General features: G+C 38.3%; 1 protein-coding gene across 5 annotated transcripts in view; it reads left to right on the forward strand.

The window, feature by feature from the left end:
* Window positions 1-3,662: 3,662 nt before the first annotated feature.
* The window catches only part of PIP4K2B (phosphatidylinositol-5-phosphate 4-kinase type 2 beta), a 38,474-nt gene continuing 16,587 nt past the window's right edge, over window positions 3,663-25,549 (forward strand). For 4 of the 5 annotated variants that reach the window (XM_083378398.1, XM_083378400.1, XM_083378397.1 and 1 more), the window contains exons 1-5: window positions 3,835-4,787; window positions 9,820-9,917; window positions 17,574-17,670; window positions 19,043-19,195; window positions 20,215-20,361. In XM_083378398.1, the coding sequence (XP_083234524.1) occupies window positions 4,611-4,787; window positions 9,820-9,917; window positions 17,574-17,670; window positions 19,043-19,195; window positions 20,215-20,361 (672 nt within the window). In that variant the 5' untranslated portion in view covers window positions 3,835-4,610. Of the gene's footprint in view, window positions 3,708-3,834; window positions 4,788-9,819; window positions 9,918-17,573; window positions 17,671-19,042; window positions 19,196-20,214; window positions 20,362-25,549 lie in introns of those variants that run through there. The other variant, XM_083378396.1, reaches the window with a different exon arrangement.

The following is a 25,549-nucleotide window of genomic DNA, read 5'->3' on the forward strand; positions in this document are numbered from 1 at the left end:
CCACTCAGCCATCTTTTTTTTACTAGTCATATCGATGTATTTTCTTTCTTTTCTTTTCCATTTGTTTATTCTTTTTTTTTACTTTTGCTTTGTTTAAACTTTATTTCTTTGTTTTTTATTGTTGTGAGCTGCTTAAAGTAGGTGGCAAAATTATTAATAAATAAATAATTATTATTATTAAGCCATTAAGAAGGGAAAACCAAAGTGGAAAATCAGTTAAAGAAAATTTGATTGGATTTAAATAATTAGAAGAATTTGAGGCAAGAAAACCTGAAGAATACCGTAAATAAAAAAAAGAATTAGCCTGATAACAAGGTATGACCTGGAAAATAAGGAAACTGCAATTCTGGTTAAAGAACTGAAATAAAGAGTTGTGGCTATTGCAGAGAAAATAAAAGCTATATGATAATTGAATTATATAGCTTCAGCAAAATTCAGTTTCGAGCAAACCAGCTTCATATCTATAAGACCCCTGAAAGTGGACATGGTGCTATCACAAATAAAAAACCTAATAAAGAAAATATCCTGAAATTTTGGAAGAACTTATGGGAAAACAAGAAGAAGCACAATGTGAATGCAAAGTAGATCAAGCAGCCACACATCAAAAACATCTGCCAGATTATCCCAACACCTTTACATGGATGATGTGAAGCTGTATGAAAAAACACCATCTGAAACAGAATCGCTGCTGCTCAACACTGTAGATATAGCCAAGGTATTGCAATGGAGATTAGATTGGATTGGAGTGTGCCACACTCACTACCAAACAAGGAAAAACAATGAAAACTGAAGGAATCAAGATACCCCATGAAAATAACATTAAAAGTCTGGATGAGGAAGATTACTACAAATACTTGGGTATCCTTCAAGCTGGCAACATCAAGCACACTGAAGTCAAGAAAAAGATTAGAGGTGAATACATCAAGAGAGTGAAGAAGATCTTAAAGTCCAAACTCAATGGAGGAAATACTGTGAAGGCAATCAACGCCTGGGCAATTCCAGTCATTAGATACACAGCTGGAATAGTGGACTGGACTCAAGCAGAACTAAAAGCAATGGATAGGAAGACCAGAAAAATAATGACAATGAATCATGCCCTTCATCCACGCAGTGACTGACAGACTCTATCTACCAAGGCAAATACTGTAGGTGGACGTGGAATGCTGCAAGTACATCAGATGGTTGAAGAAGAAAAAAGGGCTTTGGAAGAATATCTGAAGGACAAAGATGAAAATGCACTGAAATTAGTATATCAGGAGGCTTACTGACTACTGGAGAGACCAAACTGGCCTACAAAAAAGACCATATGCAGAACAGAATGGAGGCATGGGAAGACAAAGCACTACATGGCCAGTACATTAAAAAAACAGGGCAAACAAATAATAACAAAACCTGGCAATGACTAAGGGCAGGAAAGTTGAAGAAAGAGACTGAGGGATTAATTCTGGCTGCACAAGACCAAGCCTTAAGGACAAATGCATACAAAGCCAGAATTGAAGAAAGGAACAGACAGTAAGTGCCGCTTATGCAAGGAAGCTGAAGAAACAGTGGACCTGGTAAGCAAGTGTAAGATGATTGCACAGACTGACTACAAGCAGCAGCATGACAAAGTAGCAACAATGCTGCATTGGAAGATCAGCAAGAAATATCATTTGCCTGCAAGCAAGAACTGGTGGAACCATAAGCAGAGAAAGTCGTAGAAAATGAAGAAGTTAAATTACTCTGGGACTTTAGAATTCAAACAGACAAGCACCTGTCACATAACACCCCAGACTTAATGACTGTCAATAAGAAAGACAAAAAAGTTTGGATAGTGAACATGGCAGTGCCTGGAGACAGCAGCATAGAAGAGAAAGAACTGGAGAAGATAATAAAATACAAATGCCTACAAATAGAAATAGAACATCTGTGGCAAAGGCAAGCAAGGGTAGTACAAATAGTAATAGGCACCTTGGGCACAATCCCAAAACACCACCACCACTGGCATTGATGAATTTGCCATCAGTCAATTGCAAAAGGTGGCTTTACTAGGAACAACTATACTGTAACACCATCAAACATGCACATTTGGCTATCCCAGGTCCTTGGTAAGGACTTAATAGGTAGATAAAAATGCCAAATCCAGTCTGAACATCTGGCTGACCGTGTGATCAATAATAATATATCCTGACTTTGCAAAAAAACCCCACCCTACTCGGAACTTTAGGGAGATGAAATAAACTGATTTATTTCTAATTCCTTGCTGAAAGTGATTCTTACAATGTAAAGGGACAATTTAATTTCAAGTCCTGTTTAGGAGACCTGAGTCTCCTACCCTCATGAGCCAAGAACATGGCCTGAAATCTAGATTTTTCTCCCATAGTAATAAGCATAAGTCATGGGCAAGTTATAGTTTGCAGAACAGAGTAATCGACTTGTTCTTGCTGTACAGTAAGATTTCTCTCCCCCCCCCCCACCTTATATGTACTGTTGTGCAGGTTCTGAGGTTTTGCTTGATAAAAAAAAACAGGAAAATGTAAATTTTACATTTTTATTCAGCTGAACAAAGACAGGCTCCTGGAAAAGAGAGAAGCGCCGAATGAAAAGAAATCATTGTATTTATTCTTTCTGATTACATATAAGCAATCCACCCAGCAAAGCTGACACACATAAGATAAAGATTTCACCCAGTAAGTTTGGCACACCGTAGATAAGAAGGGAGAAAGCAGAAGTAGCTAAAAATGTTCCCTTTTGGGTGTTTCCCAGGTGGGTTAGTTAGGGCATTGGGTGTTTTCCTTGCTGTCCTTTCATGACCCTGCATCCATGACTGCAAGTGCCCAAAGACAGCAGGACCATCTGCACATATTCACAATTGATACTCCCTATGCTGTCTTTGTGTGCCTTTGGCGTCTAGTCATGCCAGCCACATGACCACGGAGACGTCCCAGGACAAGCGCTGGCTCTTCGGCTTTGAAACGGAGATGAGCACCGGCCCCTAGAGTCGGAAACGACTAGCACGCATGTGCGGGGGAACCTTTACCTTTACGCTGTCTCCTAATGCCGGGTCAACAGTATCAGAAGTCAGAGTAGAGCAAACAAGTGTTTTCCATCTATAAGAGACAATAAATATGGGTACTCAGTCAATATCTTCATTAGTTTAGCTATTTTACTTTCTAAGCCGGCAAAGAAAGGAAGACAGCGACCACCAATTAAGCTACTACCGGTAGCTGGATGTTCTGCATAAAACATTTTTTTTAGTTATTCTTATAGCGAACCGCTACTCCTACCAGAGGCGGCACTGTCTCTAAAATAGAACGCTTCAGTGACATACAGTCATAATTTCCCATTCATAACTCTAGGTGCTCCGTTGTTGATTGGTTATTTGGTCCATAAAACAGAAATACCAACCTATTTGATACAACACTCTCTTCGGAATAAACTATCTTTTCAAAAAAGGCAATTAAAGGAAAAGTTAGTGGATTTGCTAGCTGCGCATTATTTTAAAAAATTAATCCAAGCTACATTGCTTTGTCACAACATAATTCCTTGACTCTTTTTAAATAAACTATTACTACAGTACTTTTCTCCTTCAATTTCTCAAAGACAAATGGAACATTCCGCTCCGCCCCTCCCTTTATTCGTCGCCATCTTGACGCCTCCTTGCGCAGGAGTCGATGGCAGTTTGTTCCGCGGTGGACAAACCACGGAAAAGGAGGCATGGGGGGAAGGTGGGGTGGGGCGATATATTCATAGCAGATGAAACTAATCGAACTATGTTGTAAAGGGGGGGGGGTTAAGGTTAGGCTAAGTTTGGGGAGGGAGGTATTTGATTATAGACAGGGGGTGGGGCTCGGATCAAACTGATGTGAAAGGCGAGTTGTGGTATGGTGCCCGGTTCTCTGAACGGAACTCTTGCTTGTAACGAGGGGAAGGGTGTGTTCATGTGGGTGGTACTGTTGTGATTGGTGCGTGTGCATGTGCACCTGTGTGTATATCTCCTATCTATTTAGGTGATTCCGCTGAATTAAGTGGAGAGAAAAAAAATTGGAGGAGGACGGGTGGAGCGAAGGTGATACCGTTGTGAACGCTTTTTATGGAGGGAGGGATACGGCTGATTTAATTGCAGTGGGACTGGTCTATGTGGAAAAGGGAGGGCTGGGTGGTACCATTTTGGGGAACTTATAGGGAGAATTAAAGAAGTACCTCAGATTCGAATGATATTCAGCCGCGGTTGAGCAGAGAAGAATAGAAGCGGTGCCTTTAACGGCCCACCGTAATCTGAAGGTCGGAAAAAGACAAGAAGCACCACTTCAAATTTAAAAAGGAATGAACCTGTGGTGATATCAATGAGAGGCTGGATGTAGTGGTATCTTGCAAGGAGGTGTCAAATCCAACCAGCCTATGTACCAAGTGGTGCCATTTTGAGCTGGTACAAGTCCTGTCTTCAAAGAATGTGGAGGGAGAGTGGCTGAGTACTGAAGGAGCAGAAGTCTGGGCCTTTCCTTGGAGAGCATTTTGACATGACTGTCTGAGGTGTTGCCCAAGTTGGAGGGGCCTAAGGAGAGGTATGAAAAAACTCTGCTTTTAGGAAGCCATTATTTCTTTAGCAGCCCCAAGGACCCTTTCTCTCCATGGCCTCAAACTGTACTGGAGGCACAGCGGCTGCAAGCGCTGGCTCAGCTATAGGTGCTGCGCTCAGTGCTTCCAAGACCAAGACAAAGAAGAAGCATTTCGTCTGCCAGAAAGTGAAACTGTTTCGAGCCTCTGAACCGCTCCTGAGTGTCCTTATGTGGGGAGTCAACCACACGGTGAGCAAGAACAACACAGTTCACCTCCCATCTCTTTGAACTTAAGACCTCTCAACTAGAGAGGCACATTCTGCCATTGAATATTTGTCTCTTCTTACAACTATTATGTAGCAACTCTTGTGTTGATTATTAGGTACAGGGCAAATGTCTTTATTCAGGTATTTATAAGAATTCATATCTTGCATGAAAGCAAATATTGGGAAATTGTAGAGAAAGGCATAATTTTAAAATGGAAAGCAGGTAAAAATAATTACAAAGAGGAAGCAATTCTGTGATTAATAAATTTCAAAGTCTTCCTCATAGAAGATAAGAGGTTCTTTACAAAAATCTTTCTTCTCACACACATGAGTAGGAATTTGGTGGGACTGGAACATGTGGGTATGTGTATTTTGTTGTTGTTAGTTGCGAAGTCGTGTCCGACCCATCGCGACCCTATGGACAACGTTCCTCCAGGCCTTCCTGTCCTCTACCATCTTCTGGAGTCCATTTAAGCTCACACCTACTGCTTCAGTGACTCCATCCAGCCACCTCATTCTCTGTCATCCCCTTCTTCTCTTGCCCTCAATCTTTCCCAGCATTAGGCTCTTTTCCAGTGAGTCCTTCCTTCTCATTAGGTGGCCAAAGAATTTGAGTTTCAGCTTCAGGATCTGGCCTTCTAAAGAGCAGTCAGGGTTGATTTCCTCTAGGACTGACCGGTTTGAGCGCCTTGAAGCCCGAGGGACTCACAGGAGTCTTCTCCAGCACCAGGGTTCAAAGGCCTCAATTCTTTGGCACTCAGCCTTTTTTATGGTCCAACTTTCACTGCCATACATTGCAACTGGGAAGACCATAGCCTTGACTATACGCACTTTTGTTGATAGGGTGATGTCTCTGCTTTTTAGTATGCTGTCTAGATTTGCCATGGCTTTCCTCCCGAGGAGCAAGCGTCTTTTAATTTCTTGGCTACAGTGCCCATCTGCAGTGATCTTGGAGCCCAGGAAAATAAAATCTGTCACTACCTCCATTTCTTCCCCATCTATTTACCAGGAATTGAGAGGGCCAGATGCCATGATCTTGGTTTTCTTAATGTTTAGTTTCAACCCAAGTTTTGCACTCTCCTTCTTCACCCGCAACATGTGTATTTTACCTATTGACAACTTCTTTAAAAAGCTGTGCTTTTCCTGAACTTGATTTAAGGAGGAACATTTTCTGTTGAATCACCTTTTCCTTCAAAATCAAGATTGCTGCACTATTTTAGAACGAACCAGGAGATTGTTTATTTAGAAGTGGACTCTTGAGTTTAGGAACAGTGCTCTATATGGATTGTAGCTTCAAATTCTCAACAGCAGGTTCTGGTTTTTGTAATGTGTCATCTGGGTTCAGTAAATCCCTCCTAGCATATTCTTTACCAAGGATGAGTAAACAAGTACACATGTTGTACTTTGACAATAAAGGTTTATTATTATTATTATTATTATTATTATTATTATTATTATTATTATATTTTATTATTATTATTTTGATTTTCTGTATTTTAAATTATTGCTTGCTTCAATAAACAATCTTCATCAAGCAGGAATGCACCTTCTCTAAGTTAAGAAGGGATAACAGATGATAATTTTTTTCATTATCCAGATAATTAAATATCTATAAATAATATGATAAATCATTTTGTTGGAATCTGTCTGAATATATTTGTGGATTGTTTCAGTTGTACAAAGCGGTAAAAGGCTCTTGCCATTCTAGAGTCCAGGGACAGAACTGTACACATCCTAGAAATGTTAGTGAGCATTGTCAACTAATAGTCCCAGAATATCGGAAAAGTGGCAGTTTAGAGGAAGGTTACTAAAAAATAATTCACTAGCACTTCACAAGCTCAACTTAGTAAGATGGTCCCAAAGAAATTAAGAATGTTTATTTCAAAAGTAGCATCTTGACAAGCCCTGTTGTGTATTATATGCACATATCTGGGAAATTATGGTGTTCATGGACTGCAAATCCCAATATTTTTTATAATCAATCATGCTTTCTGAGTTTACTGAGAATTTTTAATTGGGGTTTTAATGTATACAGGGTTAATTTAATATTTTTTAATTTGGTTTTTTAACTTTTATATGGTGGATTTTTTAACTCCCTGTAAACCGCCCTGAGTCCTCAGGGAATAGGGCGGTATATAAATGTAACTAATAAATAAATAAATAAATAAATATTAATTAAGCAACATTTGGAAGACCACACAGGCAGTTTACAATGGTAATTGTGGCCAGAATTTCTGTTGCTAAGGGATGCGGTCATAATGTAACATCACATGATTACATTGCTTAGCACTGGCAAGCCTGGAAATTCCCATTGCTGTCATTAACTGAATTCCACAGGTCATTAGGTGAGGACCCATCCTGATCCAAGCCATTGCCAACATTGTCCCTCCCATCTCCATGCTTTGGTAAGATTAGGGACTGCCTCCACTGTCTCCTCCTAAACTCCCCCCATTTGCCTGTCTTCTCCCCAATCTGTCTGCCTACCCACTAGCTACCCCAACCACCCAGTTCTTATCCCTACACATACATTGCTATAGTACCAGCCAGGGTCTTCTTCTGCATCTCCTTCTTTCAGGCCAGTGCAACCAAGACTTCTCTCGCACCTCAGCCAGAGTTTCTGTTCACATGCCTGGGCCTCATTCATGTCCCACATGGGGTCTTTCAGGAAAGAAACCTGGCATGTGAATGAAGACTTGGTTAGAAGGATTCTTTTTTGCCAAGGCTTTTTTCATGCACCAAACATCTTTTGCAAAGGGCTTTCGGTGGGACATGAGAAAAACCTCAGCTACAGTGGTGCAAAAGAAGGCCCTGGCCTATGTAGCAGTCGCTTATGGTGTAGTGGTGGGGATAGTAGTAGCAGATAGAGCCAACTGGCAGCAAGTGGGTAAGTGAGCAATTGTAAATTCAGATGGGCCCAAGTGGGTCCAAATTTTGTTCACATGTCTATGGGAGTGCTGCAACAGGTAGAACAAAGTCCCTTTGTTCAGCATCATTGTTGGTAAAGAATAGAAGTTAAACAAGATTTATTTGTAGGCACTTAACTGAGAGCAAATATGGTCTAGTGGTTAAGGCAACAGGCTAGAAACCAGGAGTCTATGAGTTCTAATCCTGGTTTAGGCATAAAAGCTGGCTTCTTTTTCAGCCCACAATGAGAGGATCGGGCAGCAAACCAGTCAATCAATTCTTATCAATGGATCAACACTGGCTTGATCTGAAAAAGAGGACCCTGCATTAGGGAAAACAAAGAAGACAAAAACTCTGTAGATGCTTAAATGTGGTTCATGCAATTGCAATAGGTTTAATTATTTAAAGTCACTGGTGAATATTTGCAGCGAATATGAATATTTGTGAATATTTGATGAATATTATTTATATGAACAAAGTGTTTTCTCCAAGTCACTTTATTTAGGTGTTTGTTTTTACATGCTACATTGTGACAAAAACTTTTATTGTTATTGCAATAGCAATAAATATTACTGAATAAAAATGCCTTGACAATTAGAGTTGAATATATTTATCATCTATCATCTTGTTTAGTACTGGATGATTTCATCCAATGGAAAATTCGTTTTCCTCCTTATGCTAAAATAACCAATTTTGGTGCCGGAATTATTTCCATTCTGTGAAGTAACATGGCAATATTACCATGAAGAGACCCTGCAGTGCTCCTTGAAATTGATAACATCTAATTTATTTCCTTAAGTTTATAGAAGTCCAGGCATTTCATCCCTAAAATAAGGTAGCAGACAGAATATCATTTAACATGTTCCTTCAGCATAATACCAAGTTAGTTAGCTATGCCTTTATTTTCTCCAACATGGTTGCCCCTGAAGGATTGGTCTAAAATCAATATAACCACCTAGGAGCATTATGAAGTTTAAAGTTCAAATAGTTACAGAATCTTAGGCGGAAGTCTTTTCATTTCGGATCATAATTTCTGGAAAGTCTAAAAGAATTTTAAGCATTTCTGCCAACCTCCCCACCCCCACCCCGCTTCCCTGTGCTAGAGAGACCTCTAACCTGACCCCCTTCTGAATATTATTTTCTTTCCTTGGGCTTCAAAAATATTTCACACCTTTAGTCATGTAATGGTTTTTACAAATTTCCCTGCAGTCTTTTGACAAGATTTTAGAAATGGTTTACTCTAGCCTTTTTCCTGTGGCTGAGAGAGTGTTACTGACCCAAAGTCCCCCTGTTGATTTCATGGCTAGGATTAACATTTGTGGTATTTAGTCTTTTGTCTTAACCATTATGTACACCAAACTGGCTCCCACATAATACCTTACTTGCCTCAAATAATATTTTCCACATAGACTATATGGTACTTCAGTACTCATGGGTTTGATTTATCATATGTTATGTGCATCTTAGTGTGAAAATTCTTTCAAATTTACATATTGTTTCTTAGCTAACTTTATCTTCAAAATGCCTCTGAGAGGTGCTCTTGTTTCATCTACTTCCAATTTTGCAAGAAGGAAAGAAACCAGTGAAAAAGTGCTCATTGGCCAAATACAAATGTGTATGTAGTATAGCATATGAAGTTGAGAAAAAACAAACTAGTAAGAAAAGTAACATTTTAGCAGGTGCTAAACGTCTTTGCATCAAAATACAATCAGATAATTAACTAAAAGTATGAGTGATTAAGACAGACCTGAAATTATTAATATAGATTTAAATAATTATCTCTCTAAAAATTGAAAAGGAAAAAGGGGAACAGTACACTGTCATATAAATTATGTCATATAAATCATAACCTGGAGATAGCAACTGCTCATGATGATGGTGACACAGATGATGTAGCCTAGAGCACTCAGATACCTATGATTTCTTCTCTCAATAAATATCACCCCTTTAATAGAACATAACTGCTTTCTTGACTATATTCATTTAATGCTGAAACTGCCAGTAAATCTTAATGGGATTTATTGGCTCTACAATTGTACATTCCAACAATTCATATGACTTCCTTTCTTTTTTCCCTCACATCCTGTTTAGATGTTGCATTTCTTTTGCAGATTAATGAGTTGAGTAATGTCCCTGTCCCTGTTATGTTAATGCCAGATGACTTTAAAGCCTACAGCAAGATTAAAGTGGACAATCATCTTTTCAATAAGTGAGTAATAAACATTTTTATTAAAATATTTCACCTCCCATTCCCCATTTAACTTCAGTATTTGAATAGATGGCTTGTATGAATATATAGTGACATGAATCAAAATGTTGCAGAAAACAATGTGACATGAAAGGAAAACAACTAGGATGTATCCCCGAAAATAAGATCCAACCAAAAAAGCCCTAGCCTGATTTTTGGCGTGCACCTAATATAATCCATACCCCCAAAATAAGCCCCAGTTAAGATCGTCATCAGCCCAGGGTGGCATGGCCAGCACAGGAGGCAGTGAGTGCGCAGGGGCTGACAGTGTCTGGCAGCAGCTGAAGCCCACACAGTGCAGATGAGTCCAAGCTCTGAGACCACTGGGCCGGCCCTCCAAACAGACACGCAGGGGGGAGGAGGCAGGTAATCCTGATGCACGGTGGCACCGGCAGCAGACAGAAGCATGGGGGGGCAGGCAATCCCAACGTGCTGTGCTGCTGCCTGTCCCATCGTGGCCGCATGCAAACAGAGCTGGTGGAATGGAGTGGGCAGGCGGACGTGGGAGGCTCGTCCTCACACAGCAGCACCAGCCATCTACCCACTTTGTCCCACCATTTCTTGGCTTGCCCGTGACTTATCCAGATCACGTGCCTCCCCCTGTCCTCTTGCTGTTGATGCTGCTGCGCAAGGACGTGGCTTGCTGCTTGGACAGATAATCAACTCCTGTGCTGTGCAGGCTGTGCTTCTCAGAATGCACCAGCCAAAGGGGCCAGCGGGCTGCAGCCAGACAATGTCAGCTCCCCCAGCCTTTTGGGCACACGCTAGGGGAAGGGCGCCCAGCGGGCTGATCACCCTGTTATCATGTTTCCCCGAAAATAAGCCCTAATGCCTCTTTTGGAGCCAAAAAAATATGAGGCAGGTCTTATTTTCGGGCAAACATCGTATTGAGTAACTTGAACTCGGCACAATTCATTTGTCTGAGTGTGCTCTATGTTTAGCCATGATTGGATATGATTGGGGACCACAATTCATTTTCTTATAAAAACAGAATGTAGAGGGTAAAATCCCTTCTGTACCAAATGTGTAGGCTACTCAAGTATTACTGTATTTTGATGGACCAGCATATTTAACAAGTTTCTCTCTCTCTTTATGCCTTCCTATTCTTTAGATCTGTTCTATGTATCATGTTTGATACAGTGTAGTAGAAATAAATAAAAAAATAGGTTACAATGTTTTGCAGAGGGAGAAAGTCATCAATGTTTTCTCCGATGCATCTCTCTGTGTACTTTAGCAGCCATATTAACTATTCATTGTGGCTTTTAAAGCTAGCCGATAATTTGCAGGACTTTTTTTAATCTACTGCTGTTTTTATGATACCTTTTGGAATTTAAATTCTTTTTAGTTGTATATCTATGTCCTAATCCACTTTTTTATTTTAAAATTCTTGTTGGAAAATGAGATTTTACATCTGGACGAACCTTGGGATTTGAATATAGAATAGAAAGCAAACTGACTCCAGTGTTAGAAATGTTAGGTTGAGAGAGCTGAGTTTGGCAGATATTCAGTCATGCTGGGCCTCGACAGCAGACTTGAATTCAGAGAAGGATTGAAATATACAAACTAGGGGTGAAAGTGGCATCATTGACTCCTCCCTAATAGGCTTTGAAGGAGACTTAATCTCAAGTACAACATGTTAACCTGTAGTGAGATTACAATTGCCAGGCAATCTAGATCAACTTTTAATAATTAGAAGTTTGTTCATTTTTTCCCATTAATGCTATTAGTATAATTTGAATAATAATATGTATAGTTGGACATTTTTTATGGATTAAGAATATTTTGTAGGTATAAAGAGAACTTCTTTTCTTCTTTATTTAGCCTATCATTATTTTAGCCATTGTGTATCCACTACAGGATGAAAGCTTCTTCCACCTGTTTCCGACCAATACACTCCTGAGCTTCCTTTTGTCAATTGGGCCCGCAATACTTGCTAATGTTGTCAATCCATCTTGTTTTAGGACTCTTTCGTGGATGCTTTTTATCAAGTGGGATCCATTCTATGATTACTTTTGTCTGTCTGCCATCAGTTCTTGCTGTGTAACCAGCCCATTTCCATTTCAGTTCTTTTAATTTCTTGATGATATCGTATACTTTTATTTGTTCTCTAATCCATGTGCAGGTCTTTCTATTTCGTCTTGTAATTCTGAGCATGTATCTTTCCATGGCTTTTTGGATCACTTGTAGTTTTTGTATTTGTAGCAATAGCGCTTATACATATAAACTGCTTCACAGTGCTTTACAGCCCTTTCTAACCAGAGTCAGCATGTTGCCCCCAACAATTTGGGGCCTCATTTTACTGACCTCGGAAGGATGGAAGGCTGAGTCAATCTTGAGCTGGTGAGAATCGAACTGCCGAACTGCAGTCAGCCAGCAGTCAGTACAAGTAGCCTGCAGTATGGCATTCTAAACACTGCATCACCACTGCTCATTGTGAGGTTAGTGTCCATATTTCACCAGCATATGTTACAGTAGGTAACACACACTGATCGGAAACTTTTCTCTTCAGGCATAGGGGGATGTTGTTCTTGAAAATTATGCTCAGCTTGACGAATGCCTGCAATCACATTTAATAGAGTTCAATTTCCTTTATTGTATCACCTTCCATTGAGATCCATTGGCCAAGGTATATGTAGTGGTCTACTACATATAGTTCTTCTCCAGATCTAAAAAAAATATTTCTTTGGTGAATTTATTAAAAAATAACCTGGGTCTTTTTCAGGTTTATTTTTAAACCAAATAGTTCTCCTGCTTTGTCCAGCTCTTGTATGTGTCTTTGTAGCTCTTCTGGGTCTTGTGAGAAGTGAATAACGTCATCTGCAAATCTTAAGTGATTTAAATAGGTGTCATTGATTTTTATTCTATCTTTTGCCTAGTCCAGTTTGTGAAATAGTTCTTCAAGGAAGGCTGAGAAAAGGATAGATGTATTGCCTTGTCGTGCACCTCATTCTATGTTGTTTTCCACTTTAAGATCATTAGGGCAAATTGTCACCATTGTTTTTTCATATATTATTGTGGTAGGTTTTTGGAAGCAGTGTCTATGCCTTAATTGAGCAATGCATTTATTGCTTGCTAAAATACTGAATCAAATACTGCCTTTTTGTAGTCAATGAAAGCAATGCATAGAGGCATGGTGTGCTCATTGTGCCTTTCAATGACTTGCTGAACAATCTGGATGTGATCCATTGTGCTGTATCCACTTCTGAAGCCTTCCTGCTCCTTTGGCTGTGAATCATTTAACGTTTTCAATATTCTTTTTGCTAATATCTTGGTGAAAACCTTGTAGATGACTGAAAGAAGGCTTATTGGGCGATAGTCCTTTAAATCATCTTGGGCCCCTTTCTTGTGTATAAAAATCACTTCAGCATTTTTCCATGCATCAGGTATTTTTTTCTTCTCTGAGGCACTGTGACCACCAGCTTTCAGCATTTCAACTGTAAACATAGTCATTTCCTGAAGCTTTGCCATTTTTCATTATTTTATGGCATTTTATTTTACTTTTTATATATTTTATTTTATTTTATTATTTTATACTTATTTTATGCACTTTATGGCACTAACAGCTTATCACTCATTTTGTTTTTTCATGACATCTTTATCATTTTCATACTCTCTTTTTGACAGTCTATCTTCATTTTAGCTTGTATGGTCACTTCAAACTTTAAAACAATTGATGACAGTTCAGATGCAGAATATGGCTTTATTACTTGGCATGATGTAGTCAGTTTCATTTGTGTAACCAATGGACTCTTCCATGTCCATTTTCTGCTAGCTTTTTCTCGTAAAATGAGCTCAATATATAGTATAAAGTTTCTGTCCTTCAGCAAAATCTTCTAATCTGTCACCTCTATTATCTCATTTACTTCCATACGAGCCAGTCGCTTTTTCTCCAGGTATTGTTCTTCCTATTCTTGCATTAAAGTCACCCATTATTATTTTGTATTGGCATTTTTCTTTGCCTTGAAGATGGGTCACATCACCATAAAACTCTTTGACTTTGTCATCACTATAGCTTATTGTTGGTCCATAAGCCTGGATGATTTGAAACTTGTATGGTTTGTTTAGTTGAATGATGCATTGGGTTACTCTGTCTGATATACTTTCAAATTTTACTATAAAGTCTTTTGGTTTTGGTTGATGAGAAAACCAACTCTGCCTCATCATCCATTTTCAGTACCTCTTGTGTAGAGCAAATGTCCAATCCTATCAAGTTCAACTAAATTTTCGCCTTCTCAATGTGTTTCACATAATCCAATGATATCCCAAAGCATATTGTTGAGTTCAGTCAGCAGTTCTAGTTGAGCTTCCATTTTCATTGTTTGAATGTTGACTGTTCCTATGTCTAAAATCTAAAGGCAGCTTGATTTAACCCAGTGATTCTTAGCACCCTCTGCCTTCAGGCAGGTCTTCCCGCTGCCATGGGTAGTTGCCCTAGGGCCTCTGGGTAATGAGGGCCATTTTTGAGGTTGTATTGGCATGTGGGAGGAATAGACCACACTGGTCCAATGTGAGTTGGCAGATGTAATTAGTCTGGGGTATCTATCATGGCCTGTTTTCCTTGAGAGACCCTTCTAGACGTATACATGTCCAATGACATAGCCCACAATTTCACTTACTCATACAAGCCCCTTTGCCTTCAAGACCTCGATCAATAGAAGGAGTTTTAGCCTATATTTCCCATTAAAATTGCTTGGAATTAAGATTTCAATGTCAAAATCTGTGGAACTACTCAAAATGTGTTTGAGAAGTCTTCCAACCTTTTAATGTAGTTGAGAGGATATATAGTAGTTGAAAGTTAGAAGAAGCACTTTATTTTTTCTTTCAAAATTAGCTGCAATAGTCTTTTTTTCTTGAGCTCTGGACAACAGTTACAAAATCACCAAATTACTTTCTGTAGCTTATGTCTTTTAAATAGCACTATAGTATTTTAATTTTAAAAAAACGTTATTGTGGTATTCATTCAGTCCAGTAACCAAACTAGATTTTGGCTCTATCCTTTATGCATAATGCTTTTCATTTAGTTTTTAAGCAAATATATTTATTTGTTTCTTAAATAATCCCACCTTTCCTCTAGGTGTTCAACATGCTGTACATAGTACTTCTGCCAGTTTTCCTCACACACCTTTGTGAAGTAGGTTGTCTGAGAAAAAGAAATTGGTCCAAAATATCCAGTGCACTTCCATGGCTAAAACTAAAGATGATTTGATTCTGGATCTCCCCAGTCTTAGTCTAACATCTTAATTCTACACCATACTAACATGTTGAATGTTCTCCATCCAAGTTCAAAAATTAGATTCAGAGAGTCCAATTAAACACATTAGTTTAAAAAAAATTAAATATTGAAAAAAAACTTCAAAATTTTTATAAAAAATTTAAAGTGCCTCAGTTATGTGAAAAGGGAGAAGTTTGTATCTCATAGTTTCACTCACTAAAATTAAATGCAGGAATTCAGATCCAAGAAGCATAATCACACGGCATAATTTGAAATTTGCTAATAATACTTGTGTTAATGTCAGTGAAACTGTATTAAAAAAACTTAACAAATACCAGAGCATCAGAGGCTACTAATATTTATGGTTATTTATTACCCGCTATATCATTGGCAGTGTGCCTTAAATGGGTTTTAGGGAATTGACTGTAAAAGGATCTATTGCTTTTCAATTCAAGCTTGTGAGCTTTCCAAATGTATCCAAATGGCTGATCCATCATGATTACCATTAGATTTGGTCTAATCCTTGTACTAGTAGTACCCAGAAGAGATTGTCAAATGTTCATCTTATGAATGGAAAAATTTAGGGCTGATCATGAAAAGGCAAATGTAATTTGAAAGAAAAACAATCTTAAATTTAAGGTATTATAAAACTATAATTTATTTGTCTTCCTAAAGAAAATGAAATGAAGAGACAAAAACCTATTTCCATGCTACATGAATTACTGAAGGCTTTGAACAATTTTGCCTATATACATTCACTTATAAAATTAGCCGTTGGCCATAAATTTTAATTTCTTCCCTAGGTTTTTCAGTCAATATATGAGGTCAGAAATTCTACAACTGCTATTAACCAACTCATTTGCTGTAATTAAACCTGATTAATCGTGCTCTAATGCATAGTGGAAGATGTATCATTTTGCCTTTTTTATTCTGTTAGATTTTTTTTAAATTCTTAGCCCTGTAGATTGGTGCCTGTACTGCTAACATTTATACAGCATTAGCAGTGTCAGCATTAATAAATATAACTTCATTATAGGGTAAGCAGTCAGCAATCAATCACAGGTTTTGATTAGGCAGCCAATACTCCTATACCCAACCTGATTTTGATCAAATGTGTTTGAACTGCTGTGTTGCATTACAGTTCCAGAATTCCCAGACAACATGATCAGAATTGCAGCATATCTGGGAGAAGATTATGCTAGTGAAGTCTGAATTCATCATCACATAATGTAAATGCACATTTTTTAAAAATAGTTATATACAAAAAGTGTAGAACTAGACATACAGTGTTAAGATCTTAATCATGCCATGTCTCTGAAGATCTGTCTCTGCTGGTTGGCTTGAGGATCAGACTTCCACACTAGAGGTGGCTGCTAGATTGATGGCAAACTCCACTTACCCTCCCCCACTTCCTCTCTGCTCTCTACCCTCTGCTCTCCACTCTCTTTTTAGTTATCATATTGATGTATTATTCTCATTGTGTTCCTTTTCATTATTTATTTTATTATTCGATTATTTTACTTTTGTTCTGTTTATACTTCCATTTTTCTTCCTTTTTATTATTGTAAGCCACCTAAAATAGTCTCATGGTGAGATAGGCAGCAAGTAAATTTAACAAATAATAATAATCTACTATGTATATTTAAAATTTACACTTACACCCTAACAACAGTATCAACAGTAGAGTTTCTAGATTCTATTATCTCCAAGGACTTGAAATGGACACCCAACATTAGAACCATCATTAAAAAGGCACAGTAAAGAATGTTCTTCCTGCGTCAAATCAGAAAGCTCAAAGTGCCCAGGGATCTGCTGGTATAGTTTTATAAAGGAATTATTGAGTCTGTCATTTGTACCTCAGAAACTGTCTGGTTTGGCACAGCAACCAAATAGACTTCAATGGATAGTAAGGACTACAGAAAAAATGATCCCAACCAGCCTGCCTTACATTGAGGATCTGTATACTGCACAAACGAGAAAGAGGGCTAAGAAAATATCTACAGATCTCTCACATTCTGGACATAATTTATTTCAGCTTCTCCCCTCAGGACACCACTAAAGAACATTACATGCCAAAAACAACCATATTTTTTTCCGCATGCCATCACTCTGCTGGACACTTAATTCCCACAGCACTTTCTCATTTCTCATCTTTTTTCATGTTCTCAACTTTCCTAATATCTTCTCCAATTGGTTTCTTATGGTTTATCAATTGTTGTTTATAACCTATGATTAATGATTGTATTTATTATTATAACCTATTACTTGCTGTTTATATGTGAGCTTAATGTACTGGAGACAAATTCCTTGTGTGTCGGATCACACTAGGCTAATAAAGAATTCTACCCTACCCTACCCTATCCTATCCTATCACTGAATCACCAATTCTTTGTGGCTACTTTCAGAGAGAATCTCCCAAGCCGCTTCAAATTTAAGGAGTATTGTCCAATGGTATTTCGAAATCTCCGGGAAAGATTTGGGATTGATGATCAGGACTATCAGGTAGAGAACAAACTTTTTATTGAGATATGTCAATTGAGGTATGAAAGTATTTTTGGTTTTGTGGTAGTTAGAAATTAATCTTGTGCTACAATAACTGGTATCAGTGAATCAGACTAAATTATTTATTATATTGATTGCATTTGTATTTTCTTCCAAACAGTTGTGTATTTGAAATATACCAGGCAGAAAAAAATGGGAGATAGAAAAAAAGATGGGTTTGGGGAAGGGATGATAAAGATAAAAGTATGAGCAAAGAAAGATACAAAAGAGGGTAGCAGAAACTTATACTAAAGATTAGATATCCTATGTTCCCCAACCTTTCTGGCTTTGTTGACCAGTGGTGGGGAGGGAGAAAGAATGGTTCTGTTTGAGCTGTGAGTGTGTGTATGTGTGTGCACAGCTCCATTTGTGCAAGTGGCAGGCAAGTGCACCTGCCGCTTGCACAAATAGAGCATGTGTGTGTGCTTGGCTGCTACTCGCACAAGTGGGGATGTGCACACGCTCACCCACTACATCCGCAGCCTGGTTCCGAATGGTTCAAGGCCACCAGTAGTGGGCTGCAGCCCAGCGGTTGGGGACCCCTGATGTAAAAAAAAGTTTTTTATGCACAGAGCAAACACATTGTGGCACAGAGATTTAGCAGAACCATTTTGAGTGGGCTGAGTTCAACGAAATTAAAGTCTGGAATATTTTGTTTCGGGTTTCAACCAAAACAAACTAAGGCCTACAGTGTGAATAGAGAGAGGCCTAGAACCTCCCTTTGTTCTTTTTAATTTCCTTCTCCACATCATCTATATACTTAAACCGTCAATCTTCCTAGCACTTTTCTTCACCATATCTCCTCTTAGTTGTCATCTAGTATTAAATTTCTCATTGACATTTAATTATGTGAGATGATACATCAAAGAGGAATAATTTTTGAACCAAATAGGCTAACTTATAGAATGTATCCAAAATCTGGGATTTCCCAGGGAATGACATTTGGGAAAGTTGTGGCTGCTTCTATGATCACATGATCTTTATTTCTGATGCTCTGTAACAGTTTCCCAAACAGTTTCGCAATCTCTTGTTCCTTTTCTCACTCAGCAGCATTACTTACCGGCCTGCTGGAAATGGAAGGGAAGGGGAAGATTTCCAATCGTCCCTGCAAGATTCCCATTAGGAAGCTCAATGGGGAAGTCGGCAGAAAGTTGGAAGTCACTCCTACTCCCTCTGTTTTTTGCCCTCTCTTTGTTTTTCTGTGTCTAAACAGATACACAGAAATATGGGCTATGGGTGTCTAATTTCATATAAGTGTGGCATACCCAGTTGGTCTGCTCTTTCTTCCCCATCATTTCCTAGTATGGATTTTGTTCTCTTTATCTCCACACAGAATTCTGTGACCCGGAGTGCTCCAGTATACAATGATAGCCACGGGCGATGTGGAGTTCATTTCCTTACCACCTATGACCGGCGGTTTGTCATCAAGGCAGTGTCAAGTGAAGATGTTGCAGAGATGCACAACATTCTAAAGAAATATCACCAGGTGGGATATGTGTAGGAAGAAAGTATACTGTTTTGATGGACATTTAAGTAGATGCTCATATTTTGGGGGAGCCTTGTACAGAACTTTTCCTATTCTCCCAGCAAGAGAGAAAGAAGAAGCTGAAAAAAAAGATTATTTCTGCCAGTTTATGAGATTATTGTAAGCATAACCTATGAGTTATGCTGTATTATTTTATTTAGAAGAGACATCAAACAGCTGAGCCCAGAGGTTTTTTCCTCAATTTCTTTTTCACTTTCCAGTTATTGGAAACAGCTGCCATAATTAACTTATATTTTGTGATGAAGAAGCAACATTCCAAGAGGAGGAACTGGGATCTCAAAGGAAAACGCTCCATTAAAGCCTTTTACCACCCAAATGTATAGATTTTGTTTTGTATTATGGGGATATTTTTTCTTTATCTTTCACTTTATCCTGAAATTTATTTTATTTGCATTTGTTTTCTCTATTCAGGACATTCTGGCTGCATTATCGAGTTCTAAACCAATAGGCTCTCTTGAACAACTCTGTCTCATACTTAAGTTGAATGGAGGTAGATTGGTCTATTCAGGACAGTGGAAGCTTTAGGTCAATAATCAGAAGATCACCTAATTGCAGAAAATTTCTTTCTAATTGCAGAAAGTTTCTTCATGATAACTGAAGAGATATGACCTTAGAAAAATGTAGCTAGAATAATTATTTTCTTGTCATTATCAAATTTCATTCTGGTGAAATAAGGCTCAGAAATGTTTTTTATTTCTAAGATTAACCTTTATAGCAAAACAATTATGCTTTACCAATGTCATATTTCTCTTTGTCCTTTTGGTTTCATTTATTAGAAATAATTTAGGATATCAGGTTATATTATGAAATATTGATACTTTAAAAAGTACCTTTTAAATGCCCTTTTAAATTTTCCTTCGGTAGCAGCTCCAAAAACCTCTTCATTTAGACTACGCTGGCAGCTTTTAAACTAGGCTAATTGGTTATATATTCTCTCCTTTTTTCTTTATTCCCTTCAGTTCATTGTGGAATGTCATGGGAATACACTTTTACCCCAGTTTCTAGGCATGTACAGGCTTACAGTAGATGGTGTGGAAACCTACATGGTAGTCACCAGGAATGTGTTTAGTCACCGGTTGACAGTGCATCGAAAATATGATCTCAAGGTGAGCATCTCTGAAGTTCAACATTGTCCTGGCCTCAAAAAAAGTGCATGCTTGTAAGTTTAGAATCATAAGTAGACACTTGAGTCTTGAAGTTGTGAAGAAAGTAAGGTATCATTTGAAAAATACTATTTCTGTGTAATTCACATAATCCTTGACTTACAACTATTTGTTTAGTGACCATTTGACGTTACAATGCCACCAAAAAACTGACATGACCATTTTTCACACTTAGGGCCATTGCAACATCACCATGTTCACATTTGAATGGTTGGCAACTGGTTCATATTAATGACAGTTGCAGTGTCACCTTTTGTGACCTTCTGACAAGCAAAGTCAGTGGGAAAGCCAGATTCACTTAATGGTGTTACTAAATTAACAACTGCAGTGATTCACTTAACAACCTTGGCAAGAAAGGTCATAAAATGGGGCAAAACTCACTTAACCACTGTCTTGCTTAGCAATAGAAATTTTGGGCTAAATTGTGATCATAAGTCAAAGACTACAGTTGCAAGAAAAAGTATGTGAACCCTTTGGGATTACGTGGAGTTTTGCATGAATTGGCTAAAAAATGCGCTCTAAACGTCATGTAAGTCACAACAATAGAAAAACACAGTCTGCTTAAAATAATACTACACAAACATTAGCTGTTGTCATGTTTTAATTGAAGATAAGATGGAAACATTCACAGTGCAGGGTGGAAAAAGTATGTGAACCTTTGGACTTAATAACTGGTTGACCCTCCTTTGGCAGCAATAACCTCAACCAAACATTTCCTGTAGTTGCAGATCACACCTGCACAACGATCTGGAGTAATTTTGGACCACTCCTCTTCACAAAACTGTTTCAGTGTAGCAATATTCTTGGGATGTCTGGTGTGAATCGCTCTCTTAAGGTCATGCCACAGCATTTCAATTGGGTTGAGGTTAGGACTCTGGGCCACTCCAGAAGGCGTATTCTGTTCTGTTGAAGCCATTGTTTTGTTGAATTACTTGTATGCTTTGGGTCATTGTCCTGTTGCATCACCCATCCTCTGCAGAGCTTCAGTTGGCGGACAGATGGTTGTACGTTTTCCTGCAAAATGTCCTGATAAACTCTGAAATTCATTTTCCCATCAATGACAACAATCTGCCGTGAGGCAGCAAAGCAGCCCCAAACCATGTTGCTCCCTCTGCCATGTTTTACAGTGGGGATGAGGTTTTGATGTTGGTGTGCTGTGCCTTTTTTTCTCCACACATAGTGTTGTGTGTTTTTCCCAAACAACTCAATTTTGGTTTCACCTGTCCACAGTATATTTTGCCAGTAGTGCTGTGGAACATCCAGGTGCTCTTTTGCAAACTTCAAACGTGCTGCAATATTTTTTTTGGACAGCAATGGCTTCCTCCGTGGTGTCCTCCCATGTATTCCATTCTTGTTTAATGTTTTCCTTATTGTAGATGTGTCAACAAAAATTTTAGCATGTGCCAGAGATTTCTGTAGGTCTTTAGCTGACACTCTAGGATTCTTCTTTACCTCATTAAGCATTATGCACTGTGCTCTTGCAGTCATTTTTATAGGACAACCACGCCTAGGGAGAGTAGCAACAGTGCTAAACTTTCTCCATTTGTAGACAGTCTGTCTTACCATGGACACATGAACATCAAGGCTTTTGGAGATACTTTTGTAACCCTTTCCAGCTTCATGCAAGTCAACAATTCTTGATCGTAGGTCTTCTGAGAGCTCTTTTCTGTGAGGCATGGTTCACATCAGACAGTGCTTCTTGAGACCAGTAAACCCAAAACAGGTGTGTGTTTTTAAAGGGCAGCTGTCAGCAACACATCCAATATCATCACACTGGTTGGAGTCAAGGTTGGCTCACTCCTGGCTCCAATTAGCTCTTGGAGAAGTCATTAGGCTAGGGGTTCACATACTTTTTCCACCCTGCACTGTGAATGTTTCCATCTTATCTTCAATTAAAACATGACAACAGCTAATGTTTGTAGAATTATTTTAAGCAGACTGTGTTTTTCTATTGTTGTGAATTACATGGCGTTTAGGGCGCATTTTATGGCCAATTCATGCAAAACTCCACGTAATCCCAAAGGGTTCACATACTTTTTCTTGCAACTGTATCTATATATGATTTGGTTTCCTTGTATAATGTTGGTTTTCTCTGAGGGTCGAGTCCGGTAGACCATGGCTAAACTAAAGCCTTTAGGCCTGGTGCTGATTATGCATTCTGTAGGAGTTTTATGCTGGAAGAGGAAAGCTTCACCACAGAGTTAAAAGGAAAAAGATGATTTCCAGACTTGCTGTACAAAATGAGATGTGGTGATGTTCACTAGTTGTATCAAGGTATTTTTAGTTCCTGTGATTTGCTAGTATAGAAACCAAATTGGTATTCCCCATGTCCCTCCCGAGATTGGAATTGCTAAAAGACATTGGAGGGTAAAGTAAATATTTTGTTTTGAATAATTGTGACTTCTTCAGAAATTTTTAGACTAATCCTTTGGAACTCTTTTGGTTTCATGGAATCTCATGACTGTTTGCAAACTTCTCTTAGCATATATTGCACAAAGTAGCTGACAGAAGTGAAATATTATTGCATATATTCCTGCACCACACATCCAAAACAATTTCATACAATAATGCATAGATGTGATTTCCTAGATCAAACACTGATAGTTTTAAGGCAATTAGTTTTTGATTCACTGAGATGAGAGAATCCAGGTTTTTTAATATGTTGTAAACCTGACTATCCATAGAGCCATAACGTGTTCATTTATTGGACTTCTTAGAAATTGCATCAATCTTCACATAAAAAGAAATTACAATCCAACATACCAAAAAACCCACTACAAGAGACAAACTAGAAACAAAAATTAAAATAAGCAAGAAAATGGAAAGAGAACAACTATCTGACCTTGACAAATATAAATCATCGGGACCCAACAGATTACATCCCAGAGTTTTGAAGGAGCTGGCAGATGTTATCTCAGAACCATTGCACCATATCTTTCATAAATCCTGGAGAACTGGGGAAGCACTTGAGGATTAGAAGAAGGCTGATATGGTTTCCATCTTCAAGAAAGGAAGGGAAAAAAACAGACCCAGGAAACTACAGACCAATCAGTTTAACATCAATACCTGGGAAGATCCTAAAAAAGATAATCAAAAACAGATCTGTGAACAACTAGAAACAAAGTTATAACTAGTAGCCAGTTAAACACAGATCATGCCAAACCCAATCTTATTTCATTCTTTGATGAAGTGACTAAACCAGTAGGCCAGTAAAATGCTGTTGACATTAGATTTCAGTAAGACATTTGATAAAGTAGACCAGAATCTACTCCTTGGCAAGTGAGAAAAAGATGGAATAGACAACATCACCACCAGATGGATCTGTGGCTGGCTGGCAAATCGTACTCAACTAGTAGTCCTCAATGGCACTTCATCCACATGGAGAGAAGTAAGCAGTGGGGTACCACAAGGTTCCGTCTTAGGCCCAGTAGTCTTCAGTATCTTCATCAATGACTTAGATGAGGGAACTGAAGGGGAAATCATCAAATTTGCAGATGATACCAAACTGGCAGGAGTAGCCAACACCCCAGAAGACAAACTCAGGATCCAAAAAGATCTTGACAGACTTGAACAATGGGCCCTATCCAACAAAATGAGTTTCAGTGTGGAGAAAAGCAAAGTTTTACATTTAGGCAGGAAAAATCAAAAGTACAATTACAGATTAGGCGAGACCTGGTCCAAAAACAGTAACTGTGAGAGGGGCCTTGGAGTCCTAGTGCAAGGCTTTTCAACCTTTTCACCCATTGTACTACTTTTAGGATATGGCAATATCCGAGTACCACCAGTCACCTAGCAAATTGTCAAAAACTTGATGACCAAAAAAAAGACAGGGTATTGCATCTAACAAGCTTGAGCTAAAATATGCTAACTATAAATACATTTTAAATCCTATCGCACTTTAACTCCTATTAAACATAGCTAAATAATAATACATCTTATTAAATTCTAATATTTATATGCTAAATGAAACTTTTTAGTCCCATATTTATTCTGAATGTAATCAATCCATCTTCTCCATTCCGAAATGTATCTTTGTTGCGATTTCTATCGCATGTTTAGGTATTGCCCAAATTGGTATTTTATAATTTAACTTACATTGATATTTTTTTCCAGACTCGCAACAGGGCATACCTTAATATATGTGTCTTAAAAATATTATCCACCTTCTTATCATACAATAAATATGCATGCCAGCCATATAATAAATCACATCCCTCAATATTCAATATTCTTTCTTCTGTTAAATTGAACCAGTTACTAATTGTCGATAAAGCCACAGCATCATAATATAATTTAAAATTGGGCGTTTTAAGACCACCTCTTTCACGTATATCTTGCATTAATGACTAATGACCCTCTTTTACCGGTCTACCTTAGAGAGCGTCCTCTCATATGGTATTGTGGTTTGGTATGCTAGTCTGACAGCCTCGGATAGGAAAGTATTACAGAGGGTCGTGAGCACAGCACAAGACATTGTGGGCTGTTCCCTGACACCACTGGATGACATCGCCAGGGCTCGTTGCCTTGGAAGAGTGAGGAAGATTCTCAGGGATGACTCAAACCCTGGACAGTATCTCGTTACTCTCCTACCATCCGGTAGGAGATATAGGAATATAGCCAGCCGTACCAACAGGCTGAAAAATAGCTTTTATCTGTGGGCTGTTAGGCTTTTAAATGGGACATAATCTTATGCAGAATTGACTTGGGAGGCCGGTGTGTGGTGTAGTTGGTTCACATAGTGTGGTGGGATGGAGGGTTTGTTGTCACTGTGTGTTGGGGGGAGAGAGCACAGGGGGAGGCTCAGCTAATCTCAATGTACACATGTTGTACTTTGACAATAAAAGGTTTATTATTTATTATTTTATTATTATTATCTTAAGTTTTACTCTTGGTCTTTTCCCTGCCCAAATAAATTTATTAATACCTTTCTGCCATTCCTCCAAATTTGAATCTTTTTTAAGTATAGGTATCATTTGAAACAAAAATAAAAAATTTGGTAAAACATTCATTTTCACTGCTGCAATTCTACCAAATAAAGACAATTGTAGTTTTCTCCAACTATCTAACTCTTTTTGTGTTTTTAGCCATAGCAATTCATAATTATTTTTATATAATTTCACATTTGAAGCTG

Source organism: Vipera ursinii (assembly GCF_947247035.1).
Source record: "Vipera ursinii genome assembly, chromosome: Z".
Classification (NCBI taxonomy): domain Eukaryota; kingdom Metazoa; phylum Chordata; class Lepidosauria; order Squamata; family Viperidae; genus Vipera; species Vipera ursinii.